The 13,447-nt window shown below is 47.2% G+C and overlaps 1 protein-coding gene across 4 annotated transcripts in view; it reads left to right on the top strand.

The window, feature by feature from the left end:
• The window catches only part of LOC310759367 (dual specificity calcium/calmodulin-dependent 3',5'-cyclic nucleotide phosphodiesterase 1A-like), a 40,242-nt gene that overhangs the window by 3,780 nt on the left and 23,015 nt on the right, over nt 1–13,447 (top strand). For all 4 annotated transcript variants that reach the window (XM_083606479.1, XM_083606478.1, XM_083606476.1 and 1 more), the window contains exons 2-10: nt 106–288; nt 1,468–1,534; nt 2,290–2,406; nt 3,171–3,311; nt 5,175–5,275; nt 5,611–5,736; nt 10,221–10,331; nt 10,477–10,597; nt 13,326–13,407. In XM_083606479.1, the coding sequence (XP_083462605.1) occupies nt 1,469–1,534; nt 2,290–2,406; nt 3,171–3,311; nt 5,175–5,275; nt 5,611–5,736; nt 10,221–10,331; nt 10,477–10,597; nt 13,326–13,407 (865 nt within the window). In that variant the 5' untranslated portion in view covers nt 106–288; nt 1,468. The remainder of the gene's footprint in view (nt 1–105; nt 289–1,467; nt 1,535–2,289; nt 2,407–3,170; nt 3,312–5,174; nt 5,276–5,610; nt 5,737–10,220; nt 10,332–10,476; nt 10,598–13,325; nt 13,408–13,447) is intronic.

Raw genomic sequence — 13,447 nt, forward strand, 5'->3', positions numbered from 1 at the left:
ATTGCTCTTTAAATTGTTGCTATATTTTAATCTTTCTTTTAGCTACTTAATTTATTTGAAAACTGGGGTATATATTATTTAAATACATATCTCTGTTCCTTGCAGGAGCCTTTTGGACACTGAGGACGACCTCTCTAATATCCAGTGGGGATCAGTGCCTTTAGAAGTACAGGACTGGCTGACTGTTACCTTCGCAAGGAAAAAAGAGGCGTACAGTATCAGACCTGAGGATCAGCCAAGCATTCGAACTATTTCATATGCAGTCCAGGCTAGTGTTTTGGTAAAAAGGTGAGCAGGGGCATAGAACAAGTAATGAGCCTAAACTCTGTAGCTCATGACTGGTGGAATTAAAGGTGCATCTAACGCAGTCCCTTCAAGAAATGTTACATCCGGAATCTTATTCACCAATTTACACATACACGCGTGTTCATTATAAGACCAGAAACACAGGGAGTCTGGGGGGCCCAGGACCCCCCAGGAGGCCCAGGACCAGATGTGAAGCAGCACCAGCAAGCTCACCCAGCGGGGGCTGGAGTGGTCCTCTGCTTCCTGCTCACTCCAGCAGTGGCACAGCCAGGGTGGTCTGAGCTGGGGCTGCAGGGAAAGGTGCTGCTTCTTCCCATTAAACAAAGGATTCGTGGAGGGAATTACGGCAGGTGTCACTGTGACCGAGAAGATATTCTCTGTGGCACACTTAATGGAATATGCAAAATAAGGTCAGGTCGAGAGCTGGTTGTTAACGGCATAATGCAGAGGTGGGGAACATCCCCTCCCACACCAAGAGCCACCAGCACCCACACATCCGTTGGCATCAGAATCATGACAACCCTAAACCCGTTCTCTATGAAGAGAGAGCGCGGGAGATGGGAGATTTAGGTGAGGCAAGGTGAGGCGACTGCCTCAGGCAGCAGGATCCACCAGGGCAGCAGATCCCCATGTCTATCTTTCTTCCTCACTTGCCTCTGATGCAGGACAAGGAGTTGGGGCTTTTGTCTCCATCTCACTGCTCACCTTTCCTGAAGGCAAGGGCTCCAATGCAGCACATTCGCCCCACTTTCCCAGCCCAGTGAGAACAAGGAGCCTTGAAGTCACAAGACACACCAGCATTAGGCTGGGGGAAAAGCTTCTGTTGCCTCAAGGCTTCTTGCCAGACCCATTTCACTGGGAGTAGGGGCAGCAGGGCAGGACCATGCCAGCCTCTCAGCAGCCTGAGAAATGGCCCAGGGGCAATTAGCTGTTTATAACGTTTGACGGAGCAGCCCTGTCCCGTTGTGGGGGGCAACATTTAGAGACCATCCAGTGAACTTCATGGCCATGTGGGGATTTCCACCGGGGTTGCCTCATCAGCCCTAGTCCAACCCTCTTCCTGCTTTGCCACATAGAGTCTCCCCCACTACTTGACTTGACCTACTCTAAGGGTCTTAGAAAATAATCTATGGCTTACATATATTTCATTTGTTCTCCTAGGATGTTCCGTACACCCACCAGTGCAAGTGGTTTGGCTTATCCAGAGAAAGTAATTGCAGCTTTTAAGGTGAAAGTGGTTTTTTAAAAAATAATAAAATAAAACGGTCTCCTCGGGAGGTGGTGGACTCTCCTTCCTTGGAGGTTTTTAAGCAGAGGTTGGATGACCACCTGTCAGAGTTGCTTCATTTCTTAAATCAAAGAAAGAAAGAAAGAAAGAAAGAAAGAAAGAAAGAAGCCATTTGTATTGATGGCAGAAGTCATTGGCCAAGAGAGCCTTCTTGGAAGGGTGTGAGGACCTTCTCACGGGAGCCAGGGGGCCTGCTGTGGCTGGGTGTCCAGAGAAGGAGGAGGTCATTCAGTTGAGGGAGTTCATCTGTCTGCATCTCTGGCTTGTAGGTCTGAGACCCTTCCTGCTCTGAAATAGGGGTTTCGTTTCTTGTGTGCCTTGAATCCCATGAGTCTCCTCGGCATAGTTAGGGGTGGTGGATCTGAGAACTTTGCAGCCATAAAATGAAGATCTGTAATAAACTATTATGACCAGCCACAAGAACACCTAATAAATTGCTGCTTTGATCTCTGTAAACTCCCATATCTGTAAGCCAAATGTGGCAAACAGGTTGTCTTTATTTAATGGAAATTATTATCTACACGCTTTCAATAATCTGCCATAACTACATTCATTGGTATTACATTTTTTACTCACGTGACTTGGGAAACGAAAATGTTTGCATTTATATTTTCACATTTTACATTTTATATGTTGTCCAGGAACCTAGATTAAGAAATAAAAGTGCTTTTTTGTGTGTTTTCAATTACCAACAGGACATTGATAAATGGGATTTTGATGTATTTGCCTTAAATGAAACTTGTGAAGGGCACAGCTTAAAATACCTGATGTGTGATCTGTTCAACAAGTATGATCTTCTGAGACAATTCAAGGTCAGGAACTTATCTAGTTAAATCTTAGTATGTTAACAATCCAGTGTTTCCAGACTTTCTTTTAACAGAGCAAATTCCATGTTCTTGAAGGGAAAATTATAATACGGCAGTATCTAAGCAAATGAGAAAAAATTATGATAGGTGTGAAATAAAGCACATAGTGAAGCAAAGGGGCGTGTTCACAGAGTGAGTGTGTGGCTGCACTGGGAGAGTGGGGGGGGGGGGGTTGCCCTGCAGAGAAGTTCCCCTTTCCAGATTACCCCAGATTGGGAAAATCCAAGTTTTGTGTTGGAAAGCTGTGGGCTGCCAGTTGGATGGATGACACCTAAAAAATCAATGCACATGGAGCTTCCAATCTACATTAAACTCCCATGTGGATGAGCCCTAATTCTTGCCTCCATCTGTCCATTCCATGCCATGGTGCCACCATGGATGTTTCACTTGCTTCTGTGCATCTGCACCGTCCCCAAATCTGCTCTGGAGGGTTGCTGGAAAGCGATCAGGGACGGGGCAAGGGGGGGCGAGAAGAGGGGAAGTCCTATTGTGAGTGTGGCTGTTGCTTTCCATGCACAATGGTTTGGGTGGAAACAACCCAGGAACATTCATTTGACCCCTGAATGTCTGGACCTAAATCTTAAGTCTCCTCTGTCACGTCCGAATGATAAATTCAGAAGGCTGTTTGTCATACAACTGGTCTTGCCAATGGTTGCAATAAAAATGTTTATTTCCAGTTCTAAGCATGTCCTAATTCTTGCCTTCCATAGATCCCGATTACCTGCCTGATTTCATTTGCAAGTGCTCTGGAAGTTGGCTACAGCAAGCACCAAAATCCATATCACAATGTGATCCATGCTACAGACGTTACCCAAACTGTGCATTGCATAATGCTTCACACTGGTATGATGGTAAGAAATGCCCTACAGTGAAGGAAAAGAGCATTTGGGATTCTTAGGTCCTCCTTTTCTTGACCTAGGAAAGCCTATTGTTAGAATAATTTTAGAAACTCACATACTATAGTTCTTTACTAAGGTCTATATTCATTATTTACTAACACATCAGTAGCCACAGGATATAGCTGACCCAGGATCACAGAATGTAGCTGACCCAGAATCATAGAATCACAGAAGTGTAGAGCTAGACAGGGACCCCGAGTGTCATCTAGTCCAACCCCCTGCAAGGCAGGAAATAGAATCTGGGAACCAGTGAATTATACATGGTGTTGCCATGCTATTAAAAAAATGCATTGACTCATGAGATCAATGGAAAAGCTAAGGCAGATGAACTTGTGTTAGTGCACAGGATTCAGAAAGGCTGGCATAAGATTTAGGAGGAACCCTAGGTATAGATTACTCAGGAGCGTCAGGCATAGACTCCACCATTGTCCCCAGTATTGTGGGAGGAAGCGGAAGCCTTTCTCCAATATGCTGCTTGGCCCACAGGACAAAATGCGCACCATGATCCCAAATAACCCCCCACCCTGGCAGCTGCTATTACCAGTCAAAAAAGAAAAACTACCGTATTTTTCCCTCTATAACACGCAGATTTTTTCTCCTAAAAAGGAAGGGGAAATGTCTGTGCGTGTTATTGAGCGAATGTGTGGTCCCTGGAGCCAAATGGCAAAAAAAATCAGGCAAAAATCAAATCGCGCGTCTCGGAGAAGGGAAACCTGAAAAGAGGAAGTGGCTGCTTTCCTGCATTCTGCCTCAGGGTCTTACTGCCCACCCTTCTCTGTTTCCTTGCTGTGTTTGCTCAAACGGAACAAAGAGCAGGGAAAGCCCCTCCCCTCCAGGCAAGCAGAGTGTCGTCTCTGCGCTCCGGTGCTGCTGAAAACATGCAGGGGAGAGAGAGAGAGAGAGAGAGAGAGAGAGAGAGAGAGCTGGCTGGCTTGGGTGGGTAGGTGAGGGAAAACTTTTGCCTTCCTTTCCTCCCTCCCGTTATACCCCTCTCCTGCATTCTTAGCCAGCTGCTTCTCTGCACACCCCTCTCGTGCTCCTTGTCCATTCTGTATTTTTCCTTCCTTCCCCACTTAAAATGTGGTTAAAAAGCATGGATCCACATGGATCCTCAGGATCTTTGCATTGGGTCACCCCAAATTCACCATCAGATCACATAGCATGTCCATGGCTACAGCCTGCCCCCCAAAAATCACACACGCACTGTTGCCTGGGGCTGCAATGGTGCAAAAATGTGGTTAAAAAGCATGGATCCACATGGATCCTCAGGATCTTTGCATTGGGTCACCCCAAATTCACCATCAGATCACATAGCATGTCCATGGCTACAGCCTGCCCCCCCCCAAATCACGCACCCACTGTTGCCTGGGGCTGCAATGGTGCAAAAACGTGGTTACAAAACATGGATCCTCAGGATCTTTGCATTGGGTCACCCCAAATTCACCATCAGAGCACATAGCATGTCCATGGCTACAGCCTGCCCCCCCCAAAATCACACACCCACTGTTGCCTGGGGCTGCAATGGTGCAAAAACGTGGTTACAAAGCATGGATCCACAGGGATTCTCAGGATTTTTGCATTGGGTCACCCCAAATTCACCATCAGATCACATGTCTGTGGCCACAGCATGAAGCACAAAAATGATACATCCACTGTTTCATTCAGAATGTTTTTCCCCTTGTTTTCCTCCTCTAAAAACGATGTGCGTGTTATGGTCAGGTGCGTGTTATCGAGCGAAAAATACGGTACTAGAGGAGACATGTCTAATTGTTAGTTGCATGCAGGACATGACTGACTTTTAATTCTTCTCACTAGCATTGGTTCACTGACCTGGAGATATTAGCAATTCTTTTCAGCACGTCAATCCATGATTATGAACATACTGGAACCACAAACCATTTCCATGTTAGGACAAGGTAAGTCTCTTTTGTCATTTTCCAGTGTGACCATTGCAGCTCCACCTAAACTGAAATGGTAGAACTGAGTGGCTGAAATAGAAGCAGCTCAGCAGAGCTAGATTGCCCATCTCTCCCTCTGCTGGAACCAGTGGAGTGCTTGCTAATAGATGTCAGATCCCCAGAGCACAGTGTGAAAACCAGTACTCTAAAAAGTCAACATTTCCCCCCTAAAAATGGTATATTTTCATCTTTGGGGATGACCTGGCACCAGGAAAAAGAAATGTTCAATCTGTGACTGTGCAGCCCTTCCTAGGTCTGTTTTGGGTAATAGGGCTAGTTTTTTTTTATTCTAGGTCAGAAATGGCACTTTTGTACAATGATAAATCAGTTCTTGAAAACCATCATGTGAGTGCTGTTTACCAGCTCATGCAAAATGAAGATATGAACATCTTGGTCAATTTAACCAACGAGGAATGGAGGTGAGATAATATAGGGGTGCTACATAAGGTGTAGTGATGCTTGTGCAGTTACAGGCCTTTCAAGAGTCACTCAACAATGCTATGATTCTATAAGTAAGGATTGCCTTTACAAGCACTCCAGAGTTAACAGGGAGACTTTACTAATTTCCCACCTTGCAGCTATGGCTTGTAGGCCATAAATGACAAATACAGTTTTGTATGGGGGTGGCTTTCCTTCTCAGGGTAGCAGACAGCTTAATTCAGAGAACTTTGGGCTCTGAAGGAGGGCAGAATGCATGGAAATCCTTGTTTTAGAGAACTCATAGAACTCACTGTTAAGTTGTGGGTGAACATATCAGACGACACAGCGATTCTTCAAACAGCTCTTCTTTATTCTGAGGCCAGAACTGAACTGAACTGAAGGGCTCAGTCAGCCTGCTTATATAGAGCTCCAGTACCTTGTTACTGTAACAACTTTCTAAAACTATCCAATCACTGAACGTCACTTTTGATCCTTCATTTGCATACAAACTATCCAATCACTGAACGTCACTTTCGATCCTTCATTTGCATACAAACTATCCAATCACTGAACGTCACTTTCGATCCTTCATTTGCATACAAACTATCCAATCACTGAACGTCACTTTTGATCCTTCATTTGCATAACTATCTACATTATCCCCCTGCTGGCCCAGGGTGAGAACTTCAGTACATAACACCCCTCCCCACCGAGATAAGGTGTTAGTTACAATCATAATGGTTTCCTAATATACAGCACTACACGTAATGGTTCGATTAGGCACAAAAGCATATTGGTTACATTTCACATACTTCCACATACTTAGACCAACAGTGTTACATGTCCAACAACATAGTCCTTTAAATAAGTTGGGCGCTTGGAAACTCTGCCAGACTGCCGGGGAGCGGTACCCTGGTCCGGTTGGCTGCCCGATTCTTGCTGAGGCTGTGGCGCAACCCTAGGTGGCGTTGAAACCAAGTCCCCTGGATCCGCTGCTGTGGGTGGAACCTCCGTGAGTGGAGTTGGCGGAATGTCAGGCACGGCAGTGGTCTGAGTCTGTGGGAAGTCCGGCAGACCCTCTGAAGTGGCTTGGTTCGGCTCCATGCCCGCAGTCTGCGAGAGAGGTGTAGGTGGAGCCTCGCCATCTGTAAGTGTCTGTTCCAGAGCCACGAGCATAGTTGGGGGCACCACGGTAGTGTCCAAGTCCCCAACCCTGCGCCTAAGCTGGTCTATGTGCTGGCACCACAAGCGTCCGTCTTCGAGTGCCACCTGGTACGAGCAAGGTCCAGTGACTCTCACTACTGTGGCTGGTACCCAAGGAATATCCCCCACATAGTTCCGGGCAAAGACCTGGTTTCCTGGAACAAATGACCGTGGCGCATTGGCACAGCCTGGGGGTTCGGCCATGGCAAAGTCCGGGTGCAGCCGGTCGAGTGGGGACCTGAGGCGGCGGCCCATAAGCAGTTTGGCAGGACTCCGCCCTGTGGCCGCATGAGGGGTGATGTGTTGCACGAATAAGTATTCAGTGACCCGCTCGTGGCAGTCTCCCCGGTCCAGGCGCCCCAGTGCCTCTTTTGCCAAGCACACCATTCTCTCCGCTTGCCCATTGCTGGATGGATGAAATGGTGCCGTTAGGGCATGGCGTATGCCCAGTCCCAAAAGGTACCGCTCAAAAGTGCCTGACGTGAACTGCGGTCCGTTGTCGGAGACAAGGACATCAGGACACCCATGCGTCACAAAGAGGCCTCGCAGCACCCGGGTGACGGCTTCGGTAGTGGTGGAGGGCATCAGGGCCACCTCCAGCCATTTGGAATAGGCATCCACCACTACCATAAAGGTCCGGCCACGAAAGGGGCCGGCCAGATCAGTGTGCACCCTCGACCAGGGTGTCTTGGGCATCTCCCAGGTGCGTTCCTTAGCTGCCGGTGGTGCAGGCCTTGATTCTTGGCATGCTTGACAGGCAGAAACCCAGGCAGTGATGGCATCGTCTATGTTAGGCCACCAGACGTAACACCGAGCCAGTGCCTTCATTTTGACGATTCCCGGGTGGCCAACGTGCAGAGCCTCCAGGACGGGTTGATGGAGTTTGGGGGGAATCACGACGCGGTCTCCCCACAGCAGACAGCCGGGCTGAGCCAAGAGTTCGTGTTGTCTGGTTGCGAAGGGCTGGAACTCCGATGCAAAAGGCCCTTGTGGCCACCCCCTCCACACCCAGTTGAGCTCATGGCTGATGGTGCGATCCTGGGCAGATGTGAAGGCCACAGTGGCAGCCAATACAGGCGCTGCCGGAAGATCGTCAATCAGGAGGAGCGATGAAGCAGGAGCCGGGTCTTCCACAAACACTGGAAGAGGGCAACGGCTGAGGGCGTCGGCATGGCCCATCGATTTCCCCGGGCGATGAACGAGCCGGTAGTGGTAGGCAGCCAGGAAAACAGTCCATCGCAGCATGCGCGGCAAGAGGACCGGTGGAGTTGGTCGATCACCGGTGAGGAGGCCCAGGAGTGGCTTGTGGTCGGTGATGAGGTTGAAAGTCCTGCCTTAGAGGTATTCATGGAACCTCTTCACTCCAGCCACAAGTGCCAGTGCCTCCTTGTCGAGCTGGCTGTAATTCCGTTCAGTCAGAGATAGCGTCCTGGAAAAGTAGGCGAGTGGTGCTTCTCTTCCGTCTGGAAAACGGTGACTAAGGACAGCTCCGATGCCAAAAGGTGAGGCATCGCAGGCAAGGACCAGCGGCCTGGCTTCACTGTACTGTACCAGCACACTGTCCGATGAAAGGGGAGCCTTGACCGCGTTGAAGGCGGCCGTCTCCCGATGACCCCAGGACCAAGGCTTGAGAGCAGTACATGTGAAAAGGATCTAGGAGTCTTGGTTGACCACAAACTTGACATGAGCCAACAGTGTGACGCGGCAGCTAAAAAAGCCAATGCAATTCTGGGCTGCATCAATAGGAGTAAAGCATCTAGATCAAGGGAAGTAATAGTGCCACTGTATTCTGCTCTGGTCAGACCTCACCTGGAGTACTGTGTCCAGTTCTGGGCACCACAGTTCAAGAAGGACACTGACAAACTGGAACGTGTCCAGAGGAGGGCAACCAAAATGGTCAAAGGCCTGGAAACGATGCCTTATGAGGAACGGCTAAGGGAGCTGGGCATGTTTAGCCTGGAGAAGAGGAGGTTAAGGGGTGATATGATAGCCATGTTCAAATATATAAAAGGATGTCACATAGAGGAGGGAGAAAGGTTGTTTTCTGCTGCTCCAGAGAAGCGGACACGGAGCAATGGATCCAAACTACAAGAAAGAAGATTCCACCTAAACATTAGGAAGAACTTCCTGACAGTAAGAGCTGTTCGACAGTGGAATTTGCTGCCAAGGAGTGTGGTGGAGTCTCCTTCTTTGGAGGTCTTTAAGCAGAGGCTTGACAACCATATGTCAGGAGTGCTCTGATGGTGTTTCCTGCTTGGCAGGGGGTTGGACTCGATGGCCCTTGTGGTCTCTTCCAACTCTATGATTCTATGATTCAATGGCTTTCTGCAGCGTGAGGTCTGGTCTGGTCTGGCGAGGAGACGCCATTGCAGACGGATGTCCTGGACCCCGCAGACAATTCGATCCATCAGGGCATCGTCTAAGTCTCGGAACTCGCAGTGCATGCAGCCTGTCGGAGGGCGGTGGTGTAGTTGTTGATTGACTCCCCCTCTGCCTGGTTCCGGTGGTAGAACGCATGGCGGGCAGCAATCTTGGACGGCTTTGGTGCGTAGTGGTTGCGGAGCTTCTCTTGGATCGTGTCCCACCGTGTTTCCTGGATTGCTACAGGCGCAACAAATGCTCGGGCCGTCTTGAACACCTCAGGCCCACAGAGGCTAAGGAATAGGCCCTGCTTACGCTCCTGTGATACTTGTGTCAGCTCGTTGGCTTGGAGGTAGCAGTCGAACCGAGCGAGGTAGGAGTCCCATGATTCAGAGGCTGGCACAAACGGCAGTAGAGGCACAAGTGAAGCCATGATTCCAGTGCCGGCGTAGAGGGCGATGGATGGAACACTGTGCTCTAGCCAGAACAGTCAGCTCTGAATTGGTTCTGTTCAGTGATTTCACTCAGTGATTCAGCTCAGTGATTCAGCTCAGTTCAGAGGATGGCCGCATCGGTCTCACCTTCGTCGCCAGTGTTAAGTTGTGGGTGAACATATCAGACGACACAGCGATTCTTCAAACAGCTCTTTTTTATTCTGAGGCCAGAACTGAACTGAACTGAAGGGCTCAGTCAGCCTGCTTATATAGAGCTCCAGTGCCTTGTTACTGTAACAACTTTCTAAAACTATCCAATCACTGAACGTCACTTTCGATCCTTCATTTGCATACAAACTATCCAATCACTGAACGTCACTTTCGATCCTTCATTTGTATAACTATCTACAGTATCCCCCTGCTGGCCCAGGGTGAGAACTTCAGTACATAACACTCACCATGAACAAATTATTATGTGCCTTCAGGGAACTGCGCCGGCTGGTCATTGAGATGGTTTTAGCTACGGACATGTCACATCATTTCCAGCAAATGAAATATCTGAAACACGTTCTGAAATGCCTTCAGCATGTAAAAAGGTTGGTTGTATTGGGAAGGGTGTGTGCGTGTTGGAAATCTGAATTTTTGTTGGTGGTATGAATTCTTTAAATCATCTCTCATTTAATATGAGAAACAATCCTACTTTTCTGCTGAAGTAATTCAATAATGCCCTACATTTGACAGGACAGATAGAGATAAACTCATGTCCATGATTGTCCATGCAGCTGACATAAGTCATCCATCAAAGCCCTGGAAATTGCATCAGCAATGGGCAAATGCACTAATGGATGAATTCTTCAAGCAGGTACCATTTTCAAAAGTTCATTGGTAGGCTAGATTCCTTTGCATGTTTGAGATAGATATCAAATTCATATCTTACCTGTCCAGAAAATCCCAAATGGCCTAAAACCTTTATTAAAAAAATATGCAAGCAAACATGCATAAGATAACACTTGGCATTTATTGTTGTATGTAATGTAACATAACCTACCCTTGTTGCTTGCACCCATTGTCACAAGAAACCACTGTGAAGCGCTGTCTCAATTCACATGTAGTACTAAGCCAAATCATGGCTAAGTGGGAACAAGGCAGCGCACACAGAGCGGACATGGAAGCCTCTTCCCTCTTCCAGAGCTGCTGCCGCTGCCTCATTGCTCAGGATGCACCATGGTTTGGCTTAGCATTACATCTGAATCCAGGCTTGTGGTTTGTCTCATGCCAAATAAATTACAAGCTGTTTGCTTTAGGCTTACTGAGCATGGTTTCTCTGAGGAGGGAAAACCCGTTTATGTAATGCCAAGTGGACGTTTCAGGTTATGAGCTCTGCTAACCTGGAAGTAGCTGCTCCTGGTTGAGAATTTTGCCCCAGGATGCAAACGGAAATCGTGCGCTGGAAGGCCCCATTAGCGAAAGTGCGCCTCAGGATAAGATCAGTTTCAGCTTAAGAATGGACCTCCGGAACAAATTAAGTTCGTAACCAGAGGTACCACTGTATTACAAAGCTGAATAATCTGGCTAATTATAGTTGTTCTAAAGCTTCTTCTGCCAACAGCCAAAGCAGCATCCACTGTAAAGCAAGCAGGACAGGTCTCTCCTGCTGTGCTGCATACTAGTAACAACCCCATTGGAATGCATTGCTCCCAAATAGCAGGCTCTGTTGTGGCTAAAATATCATCAGGAGGATTGATAGGTGTGCCCCCATCCCTGTATCTGTACACTTGAGGATCCCTTCTGTTGTATTTTAAGGATAAATAGGTGTGATTAACATTTTGGTATGAAAGATTAACACCCACATGTTTCAAACTCTGTGTCAGAATTTGAAAATGTTGCTTTTCAAGATGATTGGAGGAGCAGAATTTTCAACTCTTAGGTTTTTGCTTCACACACTTGCAGGTTGACAATAGGAAGGGCACAAACTGCCCCACATTGTGCTTCATATTAAGAATTTTGGGCATGTTCAGCCCAAGGTCAAGTAACAGCCGCAGTGATTCCATTCTGGCAGTGAAGCCAACAATAGACAATTGCAATGACTGCAATGATTTATGAGATTCATGTGATTCACCTGCATTCCCCACCCCTGCTATATGTGGGGACTGGAGGTTTTTTTACTGATATTGTGACTGGAGAGAAAAGGCTTAAGCAGCACACACTGCGCTCCTGAGGACAATCGTCCTGTGCCTGGTATTTAACTTTATCAAACCCATGGCGTGGTTGCTGATTGTGTCATTTATATTATGTTTCATTTGGCCCTATGTCTCCGAAAACAGGAGTATCTGTTATGTTAGAGGTTCTCAGACTGTGATCTGCAGAACATCGCTGGTCTGTTGAGCTTCATTCAGGTGGTCCATGGTTTGTCTGTAGAAAAATAACTAAAAATATTGTGTCATCTAGTGCAGCGCATGACAGTTGCTACGACAAGCAGAAAAAATATTAAGTGGTCAACCAAGACCCTCAGCAATTTTCAGGTGGCTTTGTGGCAAGGAAAGTTTGGGATCCATTGCATTATGTTATACCAAATACTGTAATGTGTTTAAATAAGGAAAACACCCTGAAATAAAGGTTGTCATTTATTCCTTATTGGGACTTCCATAAACTTGGTAGAATCTTTGAAATTCCGAGTGGAGGGCTCACACTGCACTCTCACAAATAGTGTCCCTTTTTACACAATTATAAATAAACACACACTTATATTTTCATATTACATACATTCTCAGAGTGTAAGGGGTGTTTCAGATGCAACAATCTTGTATAGCCCATGGTTTTATTAAGTCAGAAATGACTATTGAGCCTACACTCTCCCATCTCATTTCTCCCTCCCATGTACGAGCTTTAAAGCTTTTATGTTGGTATCTTTAAGCTACAGTTGCCCATAATGTCTGAAACAAGAAACTGTGGTTTAATGCTGGTTTTCTAAGCAGTGGGAAATCTGTGGGCCTCCAGCTGATGTTAAACTGCAATGCCCATCAACCTCAGCAAGCAGGCTAAAGATGATGGGTTCAGCAACATCTGGAGGGGAATCAGTTCCCCACACCTGTTCTAAGCTGCTTCATAGAATCATAGATTTGGAAGGGACCCCAGGGGTCATCTAGTCCAACCCCCTGCAATGCAGGAATCTCAGCTAAAGCATCCATGACAAATGGCCATCCAACCTCTGCTTTAAAACCTCCAAGGGAAGAGAGTTCACCGCCTCGCGGGAGTCTGTTCCACTGTTGAACAGCTCTGTCAGAAACTTTTTCCGAATGTTTAGTCGGAACCTCCTTTCTTGCTCCTTGAAGCCATAGGTTCGAGTCCTACCCTCCAGAACAGGAGAAAACAAGCATGTTCCCTCTCTTCCATGTGACAGCCCTTCAGATATTTGAAGATGGCTCTCATATCTCCTCTGTCTCTTCTTTTCCAGGCTAAATATACCCAGCTCCTTCAAGCGCTCCTCGTAAGCCTTACTTTCAAGAGTTTCATATCAAAATAGAAGTGAATTTATTGGATATCGTTCACACTGTCTTATATCTCTGTGCATTCTTTCCCCTCCAACTCAGGGAGACAAGGAGGCTGAATTAGGATTGCCTATTTCTCCACTCTGTGATCGTGGGACTACCAATATTGCTGAAACTCAAATAGGTAATATGAGGGAGGGAGCCAATCTTTAGTCCTTCCTCTC

The sequence above is a fragment of the Podarcis filfolensis genome, assembly GCF_964270895.1.
Source record: "Podarcis filfolensis genome assembly, chromosome: 3".
NCBI lineage: Eukaryota > Metazoa > Chordata > Lepidosauria > Squamata > Lacertidae > Podarcis > Podarcis filfolensis.